The sequence below is a fragment of the Telopea speciosissima genome, chromosome 11, assembly GCF_018873765.1.
Source record: "Telopea speciosissima isolate NSW1024214 ecotype Mountain lineage chromosome 11, Tspe_v1, whole genome shotgun sequence".
Lineage (NCBI taxonomy): Eukaryota > Viridiplantae > Streptophyta > Magnoliopsida > Proteales > Proteaceae > Telopea > Telopea speciosissima.
This window is the reverse complement of record NC_057926.1, coordinates 15,445,400-15,468,203: the sequence shown is the minus strand read 5'-3', so window position 1 is coordinate 15,468,203 and position 22,804 is coordinate 15,445,400. Positions and strand designations below refer to the sequence as shown.

At 44.3% G+C, this 22,804-nt stretch overlaps 1 protein-coding gene across 6 annotated transcripts in view; it reads right to left on the bottom strand.

Annotated features, from left to right (window-relative positions):
* Positions 1–22,804, bottom strand: part of LOC122645824 (probable GTP diphosphokinase RSH2, chloroplastic) — a 92,404-nt gene that overhangs the window by 5,199 nt on the left and 64,401 nt on the right. For 3 of the 6 annotated variants that reach the window (XM_043839200.1, XM_043839198.1, XM_043839201.1), the window contains 4 exons: positions 22,131–22,193; positions 21,767–22,008; positions 21,548–21,677; positions 3,531–3,623 (listed from right to left, as the gene is read on the bottom strand). In XM_043839200.1, the coding sequence (XP_043695135.1) occupies positions 3,531–3,623; positions 21,548–21,677; positions 21,767–22,008; positions 22,131–22,193 (528 nt within the window). The remainder of the gene's footprint in view (positions 1–3,530; positions 3,624–21,547; positions 21,678–21,766; positions 22,009–22,130; positions 22,194–22,804) is intronic. The other 3 variants (XM_043839203.1, XM_043839199.1, XM_043839202.1) reach the window with 3 other exon arrangements.

Genomic DNA, 22,804 nt, shown 5'->3' with positions numbered 1-22,804 from the left:
TAAACGAGACAAACCATCGATGACCAGAAAGGGAAGTACAACGGGCAGGGCCCCACACATCAGAATGAACCAAAGCAGAAGGAAACTCACTTCTTTTATTTAATGAAGAATAACTGGAATTAGTCTGTTTGGCCAAAACACAAGCCTCACATAAAAACTCATTCCTATTACAATGCTTAATCAAGCTCGGAAACAAAAGAGACAAAGTACTAAGGGATGGATGACCAAGTCGGCATGCCGAGAGATGAAGGTCGGGGACGAGGTGGATCAGTAAATGATGAGTGTAGAGGAAGCCGAATGCAAAGTAGAAGGCTGACCCGGTCAAGTAAGTAGAGACCACCCTGCATCTTACCACCCCCAATCGTGCGCCCGTCTCCGATCCTGTATGACACAATGAGAAGGGAAAAAAGTCGGTTTGCGCCGAGATCTCTAGTTAGACTACTAATAGAGAGAAGGTTGGTAGAAAAGGACGGAACATGCAAAACAGATTTTAATGAAAGGGTAGGTGAGCAGCGTATGGAACCCTTCCCATTAATAGGAGAAAGGGAACCATTAGCTACTCGAACACTGCCTTTGCCAGGAGATGGAGAATAAAAATGAAATACATGGGAGGAGCCAGTTATGTGGTCAGTGGCATCGGAATCTATAATCCAAGGACTGGATATAGCCGATGCACACAGAATACTGACTGGAGTACCTGAGGCAAAATTAGAACCAGGAGGTGTAGCAGGTGTAGATGCCGTAGTGGAGGCAGTAGAAGAGGCCTGTAGCATGCGACGGAAAGCTAGGAGCTCATCTTGAGTAAGCCCAATGTCAAATGAAGGGGCAGCAGCAGCAGTACTAGGAGAATCAGCCATATGAGCCTTGGGCTTAAACTTCCCATGGGCTTTCTTTTCCTCAAAATCAGCAAGCTTCCCATGGAGCTTCCAGCATTGAGCCTTAATATGACAGAGCCTGTTGCAGTGTTCTCATTTGACAGGACCTTTAGGGACAGCAGTACCAACATCAGTAGTGGTAAGAGAAGGAGTACTGGAAGCAACTTGCAAGGTGGAGCGATCAACAGTAGAGGAATGCAGCATAGCAGCCCGACGAGATTCCTCATTATGAACCAAGGCAAAGGCTTGCTCTAGGGATGGAAAAGGGGACTGCCTAAGTACTTGCACCCGAATAGGATCAAACTCCATATTTAGTCCAGCCAAAAAATCATAGACACGTATTTTGTTAACGTGTTTGCGATAGGCAGCCAGATCAGTAGCAGTAGAGGGCTGATAGTCGGAGTAATGATCCAATTGCTGCCACATGTTCTTGAGGGCAGCATAGTATTTGGAGACAGAGAGCTCCTAATGGGTAGTGGCATTAGCTTTCTTTATAATCTCATAGACCTGTGCATCATTCCCCATGTGACCATAAGTCTCTTTGGTACCATTCCAGATAGTATGGGCAATGTCCAGTAGAAGAAAATTGTCTGAGATATCCCCTTGCATAGAATGGATCAAGTAGGACATCACCATCGCATCATTCGATAACCACTTGTTGAGTTGAGAACCCTCTTCCATTGGTTTAGTTGTTGTCCCAAGAAGATGGCCAGTGAGGCCACGGCCAGCTACTATCAAATGGGTAGACCGAGACCACTTCAGGTAGTTAGAGTCATCAAGTTTGATTGGGGCAGCAAGGGGAAGAAAATCAGTCCGGGGCTGGCCATCAATGCCAGAAGAGGCCGAAGAAGAATCTGAACCAGTCATTGCAGCAGGTAACCAATCTTCAATGAAGCAGCAAACAGCAAAAAAATATCCAAAAAAATTCTGGAATCGACCCCCAATAGAAAAGGGTTGTATTGGAGCAAAAAATCTCAGATATATAGGTTGGGAATGATGTTGAATGAAGGCAGCAAGGGTGCCAATCAGATGTAGCAAGAACCAGCAGCCTAACCCCAAGATCGATTAATGTCAGGGTTTTTTTCAAAACCCTGAGAAGAGAGATCGATAAGGGGCTGGGGTCTTCAACCAATCTGATGAAGTGAATAGGGGCTGAGAACAATATCAAATAAAGATCCCACAATAGAAGATGCAGCCGAAACAGCTGTAGAGCCTGATCTCCAAAAAAAATAGGAAATCTTCAAATCGCAGACAGTGCTTCAGCTCCACTCAATCCAAAAAAGAGGCATAAAAAAGGAGGTATATTGGGGCAGCAGCTAGATCATTACGATCACCTCAGTAGTGCTGCCCTAATGGGAGAAGAAGAACCAAAAGAAAGGAAGAAAGGAGGGAAGAACCTCGATGGAGGGAAGGAGAAAAAAATCGAAGGGAGGGAGGTGGATTTTGAAAACCTAGATCAGAGTGTATTTGGCTCTGATGCCATGTTAACAAAACAGGAATTTCGTGAATGGCTTGAATGATCAATGAGATTAGTCAAGCTCTCTATTTATAATAATAATAATAAAAGAGATTACAAAGGGAAACACTGTTCAAGACACTGTTCATGTGAACAGTGTGACAGCCCAAATTACAATCCTACCCCTGTTCAAGAGTACATAAATAAAGCATAAATAAAAAACCAAAAATACCCTCATAATATCGGGTAACACATCTCAACAGCCGGTATTGAAGTGTGCATTGTTAAAACAGAAAAACTTTTCCTTTTTTATATATATATTTAAAATTTTTGGCATGGGTAGGGAAAGTGGGTCAGCGATCAAATGTTAAGTGGGCAAGGATGGGTTTTGAACTGAGATCTAGTAAATTGATGTTGTTACATTAGTTTCCAATCTAGGTCTGTAAAAATCAGTTGATTCCCATCTTGTAAATCATCCATTAATCTACGCACTAATTGTTTATTTTGTTTCTATTTCTGCATTTCCCCAGATTCATTTTTTTCCGCTCATATTTCAATTGGGGAAAATCAAATCCTAAAGCAAGCTCTTCTTTCTTCTTTTTCTACTTTTAGATTATGATATAATTGAAATTCCATGAAGCCTCAGTTATATGCTATAAAGGGTGTAACCAGTGCACGAGGCTCCCACCACTGCAGGGTCTTGGGGGGGTCATAATGTATGCAGCCTTACCCTTGTTTCATAGAGGCTGTTTCCAAACTCGAACCAGTGACCACTTGGTCACAATGGAGCAACCTTTACCGTTGCATCAAAGCCCACCCTCCCTCAGTTATATGCTATATTAACCAATTTCAAAATCTAATTTCTCATGCATTCGGTGCATCAGGAGCACAGGATTAACAGAGTTGAATCATTAGGGGGAAAAAACCAATAGTGCTCCTTTATATTAATGGAGAGAGAGAGAGTTCCAAAAACCGTACTCTTAATTATCCAACTTAGGAAAAGTAATGGATCATCTAGGTGGGTGATCTTTTGAAATTGCACCTGACAGCAAATGCCTCTACTTCCAGGACGATGCTAGCAATTCTGACCATTGGATAGACAGGTCATGGTCCGGTTGGGACAAGGCTGAGTTTGTTGCTGTTGTTGTTATCATGTTCGCATGAGTACTTGTAATGACTCGACGTTATGAAGTGCATACCTTATGGTACATACCATCTCGACAAAGTGTATACTTTTCTAGGCAGGTGCACCAATCTCCATGTCCTGGCTCACACCACCATTGATCTGAAACCTGAAAAACCAAATTCGGTATGGATGGGAAATGTATGAAGTTTTTGCGAAATAAACTTCTTCTAAGTATATTGTCAAATTGCAATATATATAAATGCCATTCCTTTTGAAACATGTAAATGCAATTCAATAGATTAGCCCAAGAACATTTTTTAATAATATGGAGATTTTTTTTTTCTGATACAAAACAATTTTTATTGATTGAAAAGACATAGCACGAACAGAGAATCTTACATACCCGATACTACACTAAAGATAAGTGGAAAAGTAGGAGAGAGCATAGAGATACATACACAATGTATGCAAAATCTGGCTAATCTGCCAATAGTAAGGAATGGCGAGAATATCATCTACTTTTCTAACTCTTTGTTTGGCTAATTGGCCAGCAATGCCATTTGTTTTCATTGTCCTCAAATGGAACAAGTGAAATTTCATAGAGTATATAGGAAAAAATAAAGGGTTTGAAGGAACTTCCCTTTGAGGATTAATAATGCATGGTGTTACCGGTGATTAATTGATTATGTTTAGACTTCATTTGTTTCCAGCCTTCCAGGTAAAAACTATGCAAAAAGAAATTATCAGGTGAAGTTAGCATAAAAAATAGGATTTAACTTGAAAATTTTCCTTTGACATGTTTCTCAGTCTTATAAAAAAATTCTTATGAACATACAAAAGATATTTGTTATTTCACACCAGGAAAACTTATGATAATTAAGTGTTGTTCTTTTACCAAAGAAATATGATTAAATTATTTTATACAGGGAAGAAAGACCAATTCAGTGTTTAAAACTACTATTAAGAGTACTGTGGATTACTTGAATTTGATCAGGTGACGTCAACTAGTTTCAGCATAGTTCTTAAATTTATTTATATATAATTCATTATTTCTATAGACAAAACAAAGAGTGAACCATTTTATGATTCAGGTATTTGAATGTTGGGAAAAACTCCACTGGGATACTTCTAAAAATCTATTCATGTCATGATGACCACCTAATTCAACCATGCTAAAGGAGAATGCCAACTTTACCAATAATTAGAACTCTTAAACTAGTACAAAAATTATAAGCTATTGTAATGAATTAAGGATTTACTAGTGAATTTCAAATCATCTCAATGTATAAAATATGATAACAACTGAGTTCTACAGGGTAAAGTAAATCTCAGAATGATTTAGTAGATTTTCAGAGAAATCCGAGTCATATGGGAGCTAGAAAATCTTAGAATAATCTAGTAAATCTCTGGCATACCATTAGAAAGGAACTATGAAATATTCCTTATGAAAGACAAAATAAGATCATACAGTCTAGAAACTTGTTGAGTTCCAGCTTCCACTGACATAAACATGCTTATCTTTTTCAATCCAATGTTTATTGATACAACTCTAAGAAAATGGCAAGAAGATTTGCATCAATAAAAGAAAGAGTGGAAAAGAGTCAGGACCACAACATATTTCTGTGTCACATTATCTCTAATTTTTTCCACACCTGCAATCATAGTCCATATTTACCATGATTTTGGAATGCCATCTTCTGGGATTCATAACACTCGACATCCTCACCTTGTACTACATGCACATGACCCTTTCAAGTAAGTGTATTTATTTGGTACCTTACAGATTCTATCTAAAATGAGGGTATGCCACTCCTAAAGAGAGAAACAGATAGTACATACAAATATTTTAGCTGTCTTTGCAAAATCTAAGCAAGTATTGTAGCATAACTAATGGGAATCAATCATGAACCAGGGAAAGAATCAGTGGAGGATTAATTGCAAAAGGACCAGTGATATAGGGACGAACAAAATCAATAACAGAATTTTTTCTCTTTCTTTTATTTATTTATTTATTTAATTTTTTTTAACAGGTGAAAGAAAAAATAAAAATAATATGACTTGGGCATCCCACCTCAGCCTCGATCAACATCACACCGACCATGCAAAGCCTCTCACCTTGCAACTACATCTCACAGCCCATCTTGCTTTTCACAAGGAAAAACATCATAAAGCTATCATCTTTTCTTCTGTCTAAAATCGTTGGCTAGAGTAAGACCCCTCTCTTTTTATTTATAATAATAAAAAGCAAACTGGGAAACCTCTATTATGGTAGGAGGGTCCCTGACAATAATAGTAACTCTCCATAGCTAAGGAAGAGTCACCAAACTAGAAAGTAACTATAACTGTAAAAATAGTAACTAAAGTACTTAATTGCTAATCTACCTAGTAGCTAGGATTTACAATAAAAGAAACTACTAAATAAGATCCCATAGTTGGCAAAAAGGCTGCTGGAATATCTAGCAGAATAGTCTCCACACAATCTCCATGTAATCTTCTAGAATATCTTCATGCAATCTTCACATAATCTTCTAGATGATCTTCAAATCAAATCTTCTACGAGATCTTAAGACAAGATCTACAGGTTTTGTACCAGAATCATAAACCTCCTTTCTCTTCACTATGATCTAAATCAATTCTCCCCAGCTTGGAAAAACTTGTCCTTGAGTTTTAAAAGTCGAGGAATCAGATCCGCATGATCAACCTTCAGTCGGAAGTGGAACTCAACTACCGTCTACTTTGTCGGCCCTCCCCCAATGGATCTGATACCAAATAATGCAAAATGACCTCAAACCAGGGAAAGAACCAGTGGGAGATCAATGCAATAGGAATGGTGATATAGGGACGAACAAAATCGATACCGTGGTATCTCTTCAGTTCCAATCTTTGCTATCTCAGGAGGAAAATTTTCGAAGGCAAAAGTCTCGGATCAAATGGTCGGAAATAGGGGATTCAAAATCGGCCTATTTCCATCGATCTTTAAATCTAGGAATAACACCAACTACATATTGCACCTTAAAGATTCAGCAGGATCTATTTTTCATCGGGTCAAAGATATTAAGGACTTGGCTGTTGGGTACTTTAAGGATCTATTTAGTGGTTCTTCAAGGGACTCGAGCCCTATCCCTGAAAATCTGCTTAATAAATTCATCCCCAGTGAGCTCCAAGCCTCTCTCAGCTCAATCTCTTCTGAAGATGAAATTGTTTCTTCTATCCGCTCTCTTAAAGCTAACAGAGCTCCTGGTCTTGATGGATTTAGTTTGGGATTCTTTCTTGCCTCTTGGGATATCATCAAGGAGGACCTCATTAAGGCTATCAAGGGTTTCTTCTTCAACCCCAGCCAGATTAAAGGTGTAAATCCCACTTTACTCTGTCTCATCCCCAAGAAGGTAGGTGCTTCAAGTGTGACTGATTTTAGACCCATAGCCCTTTGCAACCTGCTGTACAAATTCATCGCCAAGATTCTTGCTATCAGGCTCAAGGCTGTTGTGGATATTCTTGTCAGTGAGAATCAGTCTGCTTTCATTTCAACAGAAAATCTCACCCCCCTGCAGGTCTTATGAAGATAGACACTCATAAAGCCTTTGACTCTTTGAGATGGGATTTCATTTCAAAGGTTTTGGAGAAGATGAGATTTTATCCTGTGTTTGCCTATTGGATCCACCAATGAATCTCCACCCCTAGCTTCTCAGTGCTTGTCAATAGCAGTCCAGTGGGTTACTTTTCCTCATCATTGGGAATTCGCAAAGGTTTCCCTCTCTCCTCTTACATATTTACTTTGGTTATGGAAGTTCTCTCCAAGTACATTCAGACTAGTACTGACCAGCAGCGAATTTCTTCGCTCCCCAAGTGCAAAGCCCTCGAGCTTCTCATCTTGCATTCCCTGACAACCTCATGATCTTCGCGAAGGCCTCTATTAGCTCTATGGAGAATATTATGTCTTGCCTGCATCATTTTGAAGCTCTTTCGGGGCTTTGGATCAACCCTACTATGTCATTGTTTTTCCTTGCTGGGGTCACTCAGATTGAAAAAGCCTCTCTAATTGACAAATCTGGTTTTTCTCTTGGCCAATTCCCAATTAAACACTTGGGGCTGCCTTTGATTCGTGCCAGGCTTACCGCTCATCACTGCTCTCCTATGTTGGATCTTATAAAAAAAAAAGGCTATAACTTTGGAAAGGAAAGCTTCTCTCTTATGCAAGCCGGCTAGTTCTAATCAAATCAGTATTGCAAGCTTTTTATATTTACTTGTCAAGTATCTTTGGGCTGCCATCATCAACTATTAAGTCCTTGGAATCCCTTATAACCTTTTTCTTTGGAAAGGTAAAGTTTCTACAAGATTTCTCCATCCCACCAGTTGGGCTTTTATTTTCCTTCCCAAAGAAGAGGGCGGTCTCGGTCTTCGTCGAATCAAAGATGTTAACTCCGCTGGTATCATCAAGCTCATCTGGAAGATTGTCTCTAAGCCGCGAAGCATTTGGGTCGATTGGCTTTACTCAGGACCTCCCCGCAATGACTCAATTTGGACCGTATCTATTCCCTTTGATGCATCTTGGGCCTGGCACAAAATCCTTGCTCTTATACCGATTACTCTTGATGCCATCCACAATCAAATCGGTAATGGAAACTCTACATCTCTCTAGTTGGACCATTGACACCCTATAGGAATTCTTCTTCATATTGTCTCTTCTAGAGCTATTTACAATTGCGGCTTGAACAAGCAATACTTGGTAGCTGATATCATTTCTAACAATGATTGGAACCCTGACCCACTTTCATCCAGTTCTTAATTCTGTGTGGGATGCCCTGCCTTCCATTCCTAGAAGTCCCTCTAGGAGGGATGACTGTGTCTTGTGGGCCCCTGCAACCTCCGGCCTATTCAGTTCCAAAGCTACTTGTAATCTTGTTTGTATCAGAGGTCTTCTAGCTCCTTGGAGGAAGCTTCTCCGGTTCAAGCATCACATCCCCAAATACTGCTTTACAGCCTGGAGAGTCTTCTCTAATGGCCTTCCAACACAGTCATTTCTTCGCCATAGGTAGATTCAGGTCTCTCCCCAATGCTGCCTTTGCTGGAATGCTGTTGAAGACATGGACCACCTTTTCTTTGGCTGCCCCCTCTCTCTTTCCATATGGCAAGATATCCTCAACAAATGCTGACCTGTAAGACAACAATTCTTCCTTTTGAAAGAGAGTGGATTTGGGTTGATATGACTTTTGTTGGTTCTTCAATCTGACACTGTGGGAAAACATGCCTTTTGCGCTGCATTAATCATATTTGGATGGGACATAATATCAGGAAATGGACCTCCAACTCTTGGTCTCTTCGCAAGATTTGGGACGCCATTTCTTTCGATATTAAAGCAAAGCTCTCTGCTGTCCAATTTTTTTGTTCTGATACCCCAAGGAACATGCATATTGTTGTGTCCTGGGGCCTTCCCATTTCCTCTCTCCAGCCTCCTACCACCTCTATTTGAGGTCCGGGCTGTTTGTTTATGTGTGTATTTGTTTTCTTTCCCCCTTTCTAGGGACTTTTGTAGTCCCCTTTCTTCTTGGTATTGAATTCTTTATTCACCCAAAAAATAATCAATAACAGAATTTATTAAAATAAAAAAGGATATGAATTGGGCATCACACCTAAGCTTCAATCAGCATCCCACTGACTATGCAAAGCCTCTCACCTTGCAACAACATCTCAAAGTCCATCTTGCATCTCACAAGGAGAAACAGCATAGAGTAATCATCTTTTCTTTTATCTAAAATCATTTGCTAAAGTACAACCCCTCTTTGAAGGGTCGATTTCTTTTCACATTTTCTCTGGTGGTGCACACTAAGCTCTGGTGGCGCACGATAAGAATTCTCGTTCACGTGGGCTAGGTCATGGCTTCTCCCCCTCCTCGGGAGAAGTGCCCCCCTGATCCTTCTACAGGGGTTGTCGCTGGTGGAGCCCAGGCTTACTCCTTCGCTGCTGCAATGTCCAGGTCATTGGCTACCCCCCCTGTCGCGATCGAGGTGAAGAAGCCTACTTCGTATTTTGGAGCTCCGGCTGTTTTCTTCTCCAAGGAGGAGGTTGCGCTATCGGAGAGGCCTTCTCGGCAGCGTTAATCGCAAAGTGCAGCCACAGTAGGCCATCTCTATTTGCAATCAAGGAATACCTGCAGAAAGTCCTTTTTTTGAAAGGGGATGTTGTCGTCTCCTCCCTGGATCCGCGACATGTCCTTCTACGGTTCTCGAACACGGCAGATTATGTTAAAGTCTGGCTGAAAGCACAAACTCACATCCAGGGCTACCTTCTGAGGTTTATGAAGTGGACTTCGGAGTTCGTTTCTGGTTGGGAATCTCCTTTTGCTCCGGTCTGGGTCTCCTTGCCTAGACTGCCAGTCAATTTCTATCAGGGCAATTTTCTGGTATCCATCGCTAGAACTATAGGGCAATTCTTAAAAGTCAATGGCGCCACGGCAAATTGCACTCGCACAGTCGAGGCAAGGTTCTGCGTTGAAGTCGACCTGCGAGCAGCGCTTCCATCGAAGGTTTGGATTGGTTATGGATCACAGGGGTTCTACCAGAAGGTGGTCTACGATAGACTCCCCCCATACTGTGTATCCTACTCGAAGGTAGGCCATTCGGTAGAGGCTTGTAGAAAGGCAAAACAGGGGAAAGAAGTTGAGGGATCTATAGCAGCCGGAGTTCAAGCTACCTCAGGTTAACATCGCTGCCTCGGCGGTACAGGTTGAGGCTGGTGCCGGACACAGAGAGGGTGTCTTCATTCCCAGGGGAGAGGGACCCTCCAACGGTGGTCACAGGGTGGATGGCAGTGCGCCTGGGCAGAGTACTCCGGCCATTCCAAGGAGGATGAGGAGATGAGTGGGTTGATGGAGGACTGTAGAGCATCAGGGCTTGGGCCCTCCGCTGATTCAGGAGGATGCGCAGGGCATTTGCATTGCAAATGGTGGTGAGGCGCTGGTTGCGAATGGCCAGTGTGGAATCGTTGCACGAGCTGAGGGTGTTGTTTTGCCGGTGGTGATTGCTACCGAGGGGACACCTCACACGTTGGAAGAGGGTGAAATTCCTCCGGCGGGTGTCGAGACCATTCCCACGGTGGTGGGCGAGACTGCAACTGGCAGTGGTCTGGAGCTGGTGTTGCAGGGCTGGTTGGTGGCAGATTCTTGTGGGGACGATGGCGCTGTTGACGCTGCTGGCCTTATTACGGAGAATGACGGTGCGCAACCAGCAGGAGCCATTTCAGTGCCTTTTTTTGAAGACTTTGAGGGGCCCATGAGGGCGAGGGACGATGCCCATGTGTCAGACCAGGTTGCCCCGGCTGCGCCAAGTCGGGAGGCAGTAATGGAGAGCTTTAGGCGTTTTCACACAACCATTGCAGATCGGATCCACAGGTCCTTTGAAAGGGGTGGTGAAGACAACATGGGGACAGTAGCCATAGGTGTCCACACTGGGAGACGGCTGCCCCCTCGGGCTGTGTGCCTCAGCGCTGCCCATGTGTATAAGAGGAAGAAAATCATGAAGGCCAGACGAGGACGGCCATCCAATGAGGCCCCTTCCCGATGTGTTACGAGATCGATGAGATCGCTGAATTCTTACCCCCAGGATGCCAGATGAGTTGTCTATTCTGGAATGCACGGGGCATAGGGAATAAGCCTACTTCTAGGCGTCTGAAAGCTTTAACATGTCTGCATAGAGTTGATATTGTTGCCATTGCGGAGCCCAAGGCACAGACAGCTAAGGCGAGGCGGGTTATGCGCCGGATTGGGATGGAATCGTTGCACACATCCGATAGAATTTGGGTTTTCTGGAAGGCCTCGGTTTAGGTTCGTGTGGTTGAGGAGCACCCCCAGTTTGTTTCACTGGAATGTGTGGATGCCAGTGCAGTAACTTTCATCCTCACCTTTGTCCATGGGTTATGCACGGTGATGGATCGGAGGGAGATATGGGAGAGGTTAGAGCTTTTCTCAAGGTTAAATTCCTTCCCTTGGGCTGTGGGTGCGGACTTTAATGCTGTTGTTTCCCCGTCCAAGAAAGGAGGTGGAAGGCCAGCGTACTCGGCGTTGCTAGAGGAGTTTGGGACATTTATGAGCAGCTCGGGGCTTATGGATGCAGGTTATGCTGGAAATGTCTTTACTTGGTCGAATAACCAGGCAGGTGCAGGAAGGGTGCTAGCCAGGCTAGACCGCTTCTTTGTCAATGCTGAATGGGTTGGGGCTTTTCCTAGGTGGGAGGTCGCCCACCTTAGCAAGACGTGCTCTGACCACGCTCCCATTTGGCTATCCTTCTCAGCTGTGGCCAGCCGAGTGGGAAATGTGGTTGCTGCATCTGGATTTTCAGGCTTTTGTAAAAGGGGAGTGGGCTAAACCGGTAGTAGGCTCGCCCCTGTTTGTTTTGTACTTAAAACTCAAGGGGCTTCGCAGTGCCCTCCGCAAATGGAACAAGGAGGTGTTTGGCAATGTGCACCAGAAGGGTAGGGATGCAGAGGACTCGGTGAGCAGGGCGGAGGCTGTGGTTGATATGGGTGCCGGTAATGAGGTCAGGGCAGCCCTTGGGGAGGCAAGGGAGGCGTTGCAGGGTGTGCTTCTTCAGGAGGAAATTTACTGGAGACAGAAATCCAGGGTAACCTGGCTGAAAGAAGGGATCGCAACACGAAGTTTTTTCACTCCATGGTCAATATCAGGAGAAAGCAGGCATGTGTGAATAAAATTAAAGGGGGGAATGGTGTGTGGATTACTGATTGTGAGGGGGTGCAGGCGGAGGCGGTGAGGCACTTTTCCGAGGTCTTCTCTTCCCAGGGATGCCATGTTGATGATGATTTATTTGCTATGATTTCCATGACTACGTGTCAGAGGCGAAGAACAATGCACTTATGTTACCCCCATCTCAAGAGGAGGTAAAGGGGGCTGTCTTCTCCTTATTGAGCGATAGTGCACCAGGCCCAGACGGTTTCTCAAGGTACTTCTTCATAGCATGTTGGGAGGTGGTGTGCCAAGATGTCTGGGCGGCGGTTGTGGATTTTTTCATGGGGGGAGCCCTCCTTAGGAGCTTCACCTCTGCCAATCTAGTTCTTATTCCCAAGAAGGACAACCCTGAGGTAATGGCTGATTTTCGCCCCATTAGTCTTTGCAACTTTTCCTACAAGATTATTACCAAAATATTTGTTTCCAGGCTGGCAGGGCTTCTTCCATCCTTAGTGGCGGAGGAGTAGGGTGCTTTTGTGCAGGGTAGGTGTATCCACGACAACTTCTCCATTGTGCAGGAAATGGCTCATGACTTGAACAGAAAGACTCGAGGGGGCAATGTCATCCTCAAGCTTGATATGGCAAAGGCCTATGACCGCCTGGAATGGGAGTTCCTCTGGCGTGTTCTCTCCAGATTTTGGTTTTGTGAAACATGGATTGCTTTGATTAGAAAGACCATGGAGAATTGTTAGTTCTCAATTGTTCTGGGTGGCAGCATGTCAGGGTTTTTCAAGTCTTCCAGGGGGGTCAGGCAAGGGGATCCTTTATCCCTAACCCTATTTATTTTGGCAGAGGAGGTGCTGAGCAGGGGCATCAGAAACTTATTTGAGGAGGGACATGCATCCTACTACAGGCTCCCGAGAGGGTGCCCTGGGATCTCGTACTATTTGTTTGCTGATGACACCATAATCTTCACCAAGGGCTTGAAGAGCTCACTTAAACAGGTCATGGGATTTCTTAGCAAATATGAAGGGTTTTCAGGGCAGCTAGTTAACAGGCAGAAAAGCTGTTTCGTGTTGGGGGACAAGGTCTTTATGGCTAGGGCTCACATGGTTGGGGCAGTGACAGGGTGTCTCTGCCAATCACCTACTTGGGGGCCCCTCTCCATTCTGGAAGGCTCAAAATTTGCCTCTTTGACAACTTGGTGGAAAAGATAAGGAACAGAGTGCCAGGTTGGATGGGAAGGCTCTTGTCCTCTGGGGGACAGGTTATGCTCCTAAAGCACGTCCTCGCTTCTATCCCCATCCATGTCCTCACTACACTGGACCTGCCCAAGGCAGTTCTACGGAGGTTGTATGTGTAGAGAGATTTAAAATTAGGGAAAGGCTTGGATGATTTATTCACCCCAAGCACATCTTTATTTATAAGAGTAATAAAAGAATAAAATTATGTACATGAGCAATGTGGGACTAAACCACTTAATAAAATAACAAAGAAAAGAGGTCCAGAATACCCCCACGGTATTCTGGCCATATACCTAACACTCCCCCTCAGGTTGGAGCATATATATCATGCATGCCCAACTTGACTAAGATAGGATGAAACAGCTTGCTACTCAAATCCTTAGTGAACACATCAGCCGATTGATCAAGAGACTTCACAAAAGGAACACAAATGAGGCCGGCCTCAAGTTTCTCCTTGATGAAATGTCGGTCAACCTCCACGTGTTTAGTACGATCATGCTGGCGATGGGTTATGAGCAATACGCTAATGGTCTGCTTTATTGTCACAATAAAGCATCATGGGAAGATGGACAGCAACACCGATATCCTGTAATAATCCTTTAAGCCACGAAGTTCACAAATTCCTCGGGCCATCGCACGAAACTCGGCTTCAAGACTGGACCTGGCCACAACATTCGCTTCTTCACGCCAGTGCATACAAGGTTCCCACCAACAAAGGAACAAGAACGAGATAGATTTCCTGTCAGAGAACCAGCCCAATCGGCATCGATAGGCTTCAATCTTAAGGTGACCCGTGGGAGATAGAAGGATTCCCTTTCTGGAGCGTACTTCAAATACCTCAAAATACGACTCTGACCGCATCCATATGAGAGGAATAGGGATCATGCATGAACCGGCTCACCAAACTCACAAAGAATCGCAATGTCAGGTCGTGTGTGAGAAAGGTAGATTAGCTTGCCCACTAACCGGGCGATAAACACCCTTGTCAACAGCTCACCCTCTTTCTCCCTAAGTTTTGTAGTAGCTTCCATAGGAGTATCTCAAGGATGACAAATTTAGCAGCCCTTGTTTCAACTAATAGATCAAGAACATATTTCCTTTGAGAAAGAAAGATGCCCTTTGAAGAGCGAGCAACTTCTATCCCTAGAAAATATTTCGAGGACCAAGATCTTTGACCTCAAACTCACGGCCAAGGAGGAGCTTCAAATCCCGATAGCATCACCATCATTATCGGTGACCACAATATCATCCACATAGACTATGAGAAGAGTTACCTTGTCACCAACTCGTCTCGATAAACAAAGTGTGATCAGCATTACTCTGCCTATAACCTGCTGAAATCATAGCCTTGTGAAATCTGCCAAACCATGCCCTAGGTGACTGTTTCAGCCCATAAAGCGCACGCTTGGTCTGCAGCACTTCGCCTCGGTCCTCCGTCATCGAGAAGCCTGGTGGAATGTCCATATATACCTCCTCCTCAAGCTCCCCACGGAGGAAGGCATTCTTTACATCTAATCAAAGATCCCACCCAAGATTTACAACGACAGATAATAGCACCGGACAAGTGTTGAGCTTCCCCATCGGTGCAAAGGTCTCCTGATAGTCAACTCCATAAGTTTGAGCTGAACCCCTTTGCAACCGGAGCGTGCCTTATATCGATCCACGTAACCATCGCCCTTCTCGCTTGACCACGAAGACCCATCTACATCCAATCGGTTTCTTTCCGAGGAAGAGTCACAAGCTCCTATGTATTATTTTTATGTAGTGCTCTCATTTCTTCCAACATTGCTGCCTTCCACTTTCTATCTCAGATGCTTCCGCCAAGTTTTAGGAATCGAAAGGAAGAAAGAGAAGATACAAAAGCACGAAAAAGATGGAGAAAGAGAACTATAAGAAACAACACGAGATATGGGATGTAAAGTACAAGTCCTAGTACCTTTGCGGTGAGCAATAGGTAGGTCGGAGAAGAGGATTACCAGGAGATGGAGGATCTCGGATCTGGGCCGCAATTGGATGGGTATTGGTGCTAAAGTGGATTCTGCAACCGCTCTGTTGGTTCTCCCCTTGTGTAGGTGAGTATGTTGGAATTGTCAATTCTCTTCCAAATTCACCAATAGTTCTCTGTCGACCTGTCGCTCCCCTGAATAGGAACATTAACAACACTATTTTCTATGGTCTCCCCTAAAGGATTCCCATTAGGTGAGGGAGGAACAGCCGGAGGAGGTTGGACATCATCCAAAGGAGGTTGGGCATCGCCAAAGGAGCCTCGGGCGAGCGTCGTGGGTGCCATCAAAGGAGGTGGACAGCAACCGAGGAACCTCTAGTGGAGGAATCTCAAAGGGCACATCTTCACTAGAACTCTCCCCTCAAGAGGTGGTGAAGAATAATAAGAAAGGGTCTCATGGAAAACAACATCCATACTCACCAAGGTACGACGGAAGGAGGATGGTAACACTTATAACCTTTCTGGGTTGGAGAATAACCCAAGAAAATACAACGGAGCCCACGAGGCTCAAGCTTGCTGGAGATCTCGGTATCCCTAGCATAACACACACACCCAAATACTTTGGGAGGGACAATAAAGGAGGAATGGCCCAAGAAAATATCGGAGGGGTACGGGAATTAAGAACCCGAGAAGGGAGCCTATTAATGAGATAGGCGCGGTGAGAACCGCATCCCCCCAATATTGAGAAGGAACATTCCTCGCAAACATCAAAGCCCTGGGCCATTTCCAACAAATGGCGATTTTTCTCTGCCACACCATTCTGCAAGGGGGTATCAACACAACTAGTTTGGTGAATAATGCCATGATCGACCAAATATTTTTGAAATCGGGATTCATGAAATTCGGTTCCATTATCACTTCTCAATATTTGAGAGTAGCCTGGAACTCGAGTTTGAATCATCTTATGAAAATGCTGAAAACATGAGAAAACCTGATTTTTAGTGTGCAAAGATATACCCAAGTGTTTCGAGAATGACAATCAATAAAAGAGACAAACCAAATGACCAGAAATAGAGGGCTTCGATAGGGCCCCAAACATCGAATGTACCAAATTAAAACAAGAAGAACTCCTTTTATTTGAAATAGGATATGTTGAACGTGTCTGTTTGGCGCAACACAAGCCTCACAAAAAGTCATCCTTAGTATGTAGGGTGACCAAACTAGGAAATAAATGAGCTAAAATTCCTAAAGGGGGTGACCTAACCGAGAGCGCCACCGGTAAAGTTCGAAGAGACCAAGGAGGTCGATGCACGAGAAGGCGATGGTGGTGGAGAGAAGCGGCCGTCATCAAGAAGGTACAAGCCACCACGCACTCTACCCAATCCAATCGTCTTCCCAGTCCGATCCTGAAACACACATGAGATGGAAAAAAATGACTTTGCAGCTTAAGATCACGAGTAATACTACTAATGGAAAGAAGGTTAGTAGTAAAATTAGAATATGTAAAAGCAGAAGATAAGGGAAGAGAGGAAGTGCGAGCTTGATGAGTCCTTTTCGGATATTGAAGAAAGGGACCCATCACCACTTTGACCTTATCTTTCCCGAAGTGGGAGAATATCGTGAAGCAGACTAGAGGAACGGTCATATGATCTCGTGGCCCCGAGAATCCATGATCCAAGGATGGGAAGCCACGAAGCACAATGACCTACAAATGGAATACCTGACCAAGCAAAGTGTGAACTCGAAGGAGGCGAGGAATTAGCAGAGGGCGATGTAGTAGAGCGCACGGCATGAAGTCCTGAGCATACGTAGGGAGGGCCTGTAGATCATCCTGGGATAGACCATGTCGATGTAGTAGGGTGTAATGTGATCTCGGTCACCATGGGCCTTGGTCTTTGTCTTTATCTTTGTCTTGGCAGCCCGTTTAGCTTCAAAATCAGCCGGTTTCCATGAAGTTTCCAGGCGCTTCTCTTTGGTGTGATAGGGTTTGTGGCGGTGCTCACAAAACAACAGTCCTGTAGTAGAATCACCAAGAGAAGCGGTGCACTAGGTGCGAAAGGGAGTCGGGGAAGCAGCCTTGAGAGCCGATCTATCAGGTAATAGGCGGGTGCAACATGGCAGCCCTACGGTGCTCCTCGGATGAAACCAATGCATAAGATTGTTCGAGTGTGGGAAAAGGCTTATGGCCCAACACTTGAACACGAATTGATCATCTTCTGCACATTGGTTGCAGCCGAAAAATCATAGACCTGATCTTGTCCACATGCTTCTTATAGGAAGCAATATCAAGAATCGTAGACGGGTGGAAGTCGGAAAAGTGGTCTAATTGCTGCCACTGTTGCGTGAAGTAGCATAGTACTTGGCTGAAAGTTCACCTTGAGTGGTATGGAGGACCTTCGCTAAGTTCATATACCTGGGCATCATTGCCAAGCTGCCCGTAGGTTTCCTTGCAAGCAGCCCAAATCAGCAAATACTGCTGCAAGAAGAAAGTTATCTTTGCAAACTGTAGTCATTGAACCAATTAAGTAGGACATGAGAACACCATTATTAGCAAGCCACCGTCTGGCCGAGCAGGCCTGGGGCGATGGGTTGAACACTAGTGCCATTAATATGGCTGGTGAGACCACGGCCAAAGAATGGCAAAAGAGGCGCACTGGACCATAAAAGGTAATTCGAGCCATCAAGTTTAATAGGATTTGGTGTGAAGTCGTGGTAGTCGGGCTTGTGGTGACCATCGGTAGATGGCTGATCTCAAGTAGCAAGAATCGTGAGAGTCACCCATACTGCCAAAAGAAAGAAGTCCAATAATGTCTTCAGTGAAGGCTGAACTAACCCCAAAAATCGAGACAAAGAAGAGCAAGAACCCTATATCGAAATTGACAGGGTTTTGGAAAAAAACCTGAATTGTGGAGATCGATAAAGGGACAAGAGAGGATAAAACTGCAGTAAATAGCAGCAATCAAGTCGATTGACCCTGTATAATGGAGAAAATAACCTCGCAGAAATATAGGTCCAATAGGCAGCAGCAGCCCCAAGATCGATGGATGTCGTGGTTTTGGAACAAACACCTATGATGATATATCGATCTTAGAGAGGTCTTCAAAACTGAACTGTGAAGGCCCAAATTGCGCCGAGTGTGTCCTCGAAAGCGTAGAACCAGCCCTGCGAGTAGAGCCAAAGTGTAGCAGCAACAAGCAGCCCCACACCCAAAGTCGACAATTGTCGTGGTTTTGGAAAACCTCAAGATGGAGATTGATCGGGAGTGGAGGTCTTCAATGAAGGAGAATATATATGCTGAATAGATGTTGAAAGGGTGCTGAAGAAGCTCCAATAAGGGAAGAACAGCCTGCAATAATGGTAGGGGCTGATCTTCTAAAAACTCAAGACTTCAAAACCGCAGTAGAGTCCAGCAGCTATCGAACAGGTGGATTGATCATGGAAAAAACATAAAAGAGGTTGGAGGGGCAGCACCTAAGTCATACGACCACCTCTTGTAGTGCTGCCCTTAGGAAAAAAAGGAGAACAAAGGAGAAACAAGGAGGGAGAAGGAGGAAAAACGATGGAGGAGAGAGAAGGGGAAAAAAATTGATGGGTTGGTCCCTAATTCGAAATCAGCTCGATACCATGTAGAGAGATTTAAAATTAGGGAAAGGCTTGGATGATTTATTCACCCCAAGCACATCTTTATTTATAAGAGTAATAAAAGAATAAAATTATGTACATGAGCAATGTGGGACTAAACCACTTAATAAAATAACAAAGAAAAGAGGTCCAGAATACCCCCACGGTATTCTGGCCATATACCTAACAGTATGGCATCTTTGTAGATTTTCTGTGGGGAAGCTAGGAGTGGGGAAAGAGCAGGCATTGGGTATGTTGGAAAAAAGTCTGTAGGCCGCTCAAGGAAGGGGGGCTTGGAATCAGACTTCTGATCTCACTCAGGCTCAAGGGTCTTTAGAGGGTGCTTGCAGACTAATCACTGTGGAGTGAATTCTTCAGGGCCAAGTTCTTTAAGAACCTCCATGTTTCTTTGGCTGGCTCACAAGGGACAGGCTCAAAGTCTTGGCGGAGTACATTGGCCTATAAGGGGTTCCTGTTGGAGAGAGCATGGTGGCTGATTGGTACTGGCAGGGTTTTATTCTGGCTCGATAACTGGACGGGAGCTGGGCCACTGATTGATTATGTGGATAATGGCCTACTGGTAGACATGGATTTGTGTGTGAGAGATGCCCTGGGGGCGGACGGCAGCTGGAGACAGGAAATCATTGATCTCATTGACTCACCTGCCATCGAGGAAAGCATTATTATGGGAGGATTTGCGCTTACTGATAGGGATGATGTCCTAGTATGGTCTCCTTCGAGTAATGGGCGCTTTACCACCAAGTCTGCGTGGAATGAGATTCGAAGTGTCTTGCCTATGGATTCTTATACGAAGTGGGTGTGGAACTCTTCTGTTCCGGTGAAAATAGCTTTCTTCTCGTGGCAGCTTCTTAACGGCAGGGTCCCTACAGGCGAGGCGCTAATGTCGGTTGGAATACCCTTGGTCTCAAAATGAATTGTTATGGGAGCCCTCGAAGCGAAACGACTGACCACTGCCTGCTTTATGGGGGCACGGCTGCCAAGGTGTGGAGTTACTTTGAGCGTATCTTTGACATCCCTTCTGCTCCTTCTCAGGATGTCAGAGGTCGCATAGGACAGTGGCAGAATTTGGCACATTGCAGTACCCTTAGCGCTTACATCACGGGTGTTCTACCGTCCTTGGTGGTTTGGGAGCTATGGAAAGAGCAAAATAATAGAAGGCATGGAGAGAGTAGGCGCACAGCGAGCTCCATCATAGTAGCAGTTAAAGCCTGGGTGAAAGACATGCACATCCCCCCCAAAATTGGCCGGTCGGGGTCTCTGAGAGATGGTCTTATACTGCAGTGTTTTGGGCTTGCGCCTGCGGCCCCCATGTTGAAACGCCCCATGGCAGTTTATTGGTGCCCACCCTTTGCTTCGGTAAAACTCAATGTGGATGGTGCTTGCAGGGGCAACCCGGGCTTGGGAGGAGGTGGAGGGGTCATAAGGGATCCAAATGGTGTGGTCCTGGCTGCATTCTCAAATCTATGGGGCTTGCACCAACTCGATTGCCGAGCTACGAGCCTTGAGGGATGGCCTAATACTGTGCCGTGAACTTGGGTTCCTGGAAGTAATAGTTAATGTGGACTCGGCATCCATGGCCAGGATGGTTTGTCAAAGGAGATACAGCCTATGGAAAGGCTGGTACTGGTTCCATGAGATCTTGACACTGGTTTCGTCAACCCGAGCCTGTGTCTTGTTTGCCTGTCGGGAAAGCAATAGAGCGGCGGATTGGTTAGCTAACTTGGCCTGCGATTCTGGGGCTTCTGTCACCTTTCAGCAGGATAACTTGCCTACAGGTGTGTTTCAGGTTATTCTTTGTGAGGACAAGGCGGGTCTTCCGGTTCTAAGGAAATAGGGTTGCTTCACTATCTCTTGTCGGTTGTTTTGAGAGGCCCAGTATGGGCAGCTCCTTGGGTTTGGGGTAAGGTGGAATGTCCCCCCTGTGTATGCTCTTGTTCTTTTATTGGTTTTAATAAAATACTAGGGGCTGACTCGGGTCCCAGACAAGTTCGGGTTAAAAAAAAAAAAAAGTACAACCGCACTTTTTTTAATTTATAATCTTAAAGGAATAATAAACCTCGATTATGGTAGGGGGTCCCTTACAATAATAGTGACTCTCCTTAGCTAATGAAGAGTCGCGAAAATAGAAAGTGTTGAATTATGTATACCAGAATACCGCGGGGGTATTCTGGTCATTTTAGAGTTTTATTTTTACTTTATCTGTACCACCTAGTTAAGTCGGCCGTACTAGGGGTATTTTGATCATTAGCATGTAATCCCTTTTATTATGAATACAAGGCTTGGTTGATCATATTGATCACTCAAGCAATTATTCTCTAATTCAGATTTGCTAACATGGTATCAGAGCAGGTTTCGAATTAGGGCAGTCCCCTCTCCTTCCATTCTCGATTTCCCATCTCTTCCTTTCATTCTCGAGCTCTTCTTCCCCTCTCTTTCCCTTTGTTCTTCATCCTCCCACTAGGGCAGCACTGATGAGGTGATCTACAGATCCAGTTGCTGCCCTCTATCACCTCATTCATGTTATAAAAAAAATTTTCAGCTCGATAGGAGTTTCACACACAGATCAAAATGCAGACACCAACCTTTTTGAACAGCCTTGCATAAGCTTCCCATCTCTTTAGCTGGAAAGAATATTTCCTATCAGCTACAGCTTCGGAAGCTGCAAGTCCAAAGCTGACAGCCACAAGTAACTCTCTTCCACCTTTATCTACTCTGTAAAATTGGAAGTTTCAGGCATGAGTTTGTAAAAGAATATTTATCATGCACTATCCAAATAATCAAGAGGGGTAGAGTTACCAAACCTAATAATAACAGCTGCAAGTAAGTGACTTCCTTCAACTCTTAGAGCTGGATGTCCCACCTTTAGGGAACTATACTTCCGAAATTCATCAGCTTCAACGGAGGTATCATCCTCCAATCCTTTGGATTGGTAGGATGCATTCATTCTTAGATCATGCAATGAATTTGAGGAAGGCACCTTGTTTTCAGCTTCTTTATAAAGCCAGTGTGCAGCAAGTCCATATTCTGCATTCTCATGCATCCTCTACACAATTAAAGTTTAACTATTATAATGGAGATGGTATGATTCTCATATGAACTGGAAAACAAAAGCATTAGTCCAATAATTTTGTTTTCCATAGTTAAAAACAGAACAAAGTCTGGCACCTGTGTTCTAATTTGGACTTCCAAAGGTGCACTGTCAGGACCTTGCACTGCCGTATGGAGAGACTGCAATTACAAAGAGAAGGTTAGAGAGAGAGAGAGAGAGAGAGAGATTGTTCTTGTATACAGAAACATCACCAGAGTGTTTGATGCCTTATATGGACTATGTTTAAATCAAAGTTCGACCAGCCTACCTTTCTAAAATAATCAAAAAACTACTAAAGAAAAAACCTTAAATGAGAAGGCTAAAAATAAGAATTTTCTAAATGGAGATTCATGAAGAACTGAAACAACTGAGGTGTTAAAGATATAGGATGAAGAGGCTCATGCAAAGCAGGAAATGGTGACTGAAAAAGGCCGGTCCATTTCAACATTTAATTAATGCTAGGTAGAGGTCAAGATTTTGGGATGTTTCTGAATACATAAAGCGCGTACCCAGTGCACAAGGCTCCCGCCACTGCGAGGTCTGGAGAGGGTCATAATGTACGCAGACTTACCCCTACTTTCACAGAGAGGCTGTGACATAACTAGGAGTTATCTGAATACATAAGGGAATGAATTGTTCTTATGGAAGAAAGAATTCAGCACACATGTAAGAAGAAGGAATCCAGACGCCAGCCGGAAAGATTCTCAGATGGGGAAGGCTGAATGAAGATCAGGAAGCCCCTGCCCACTAT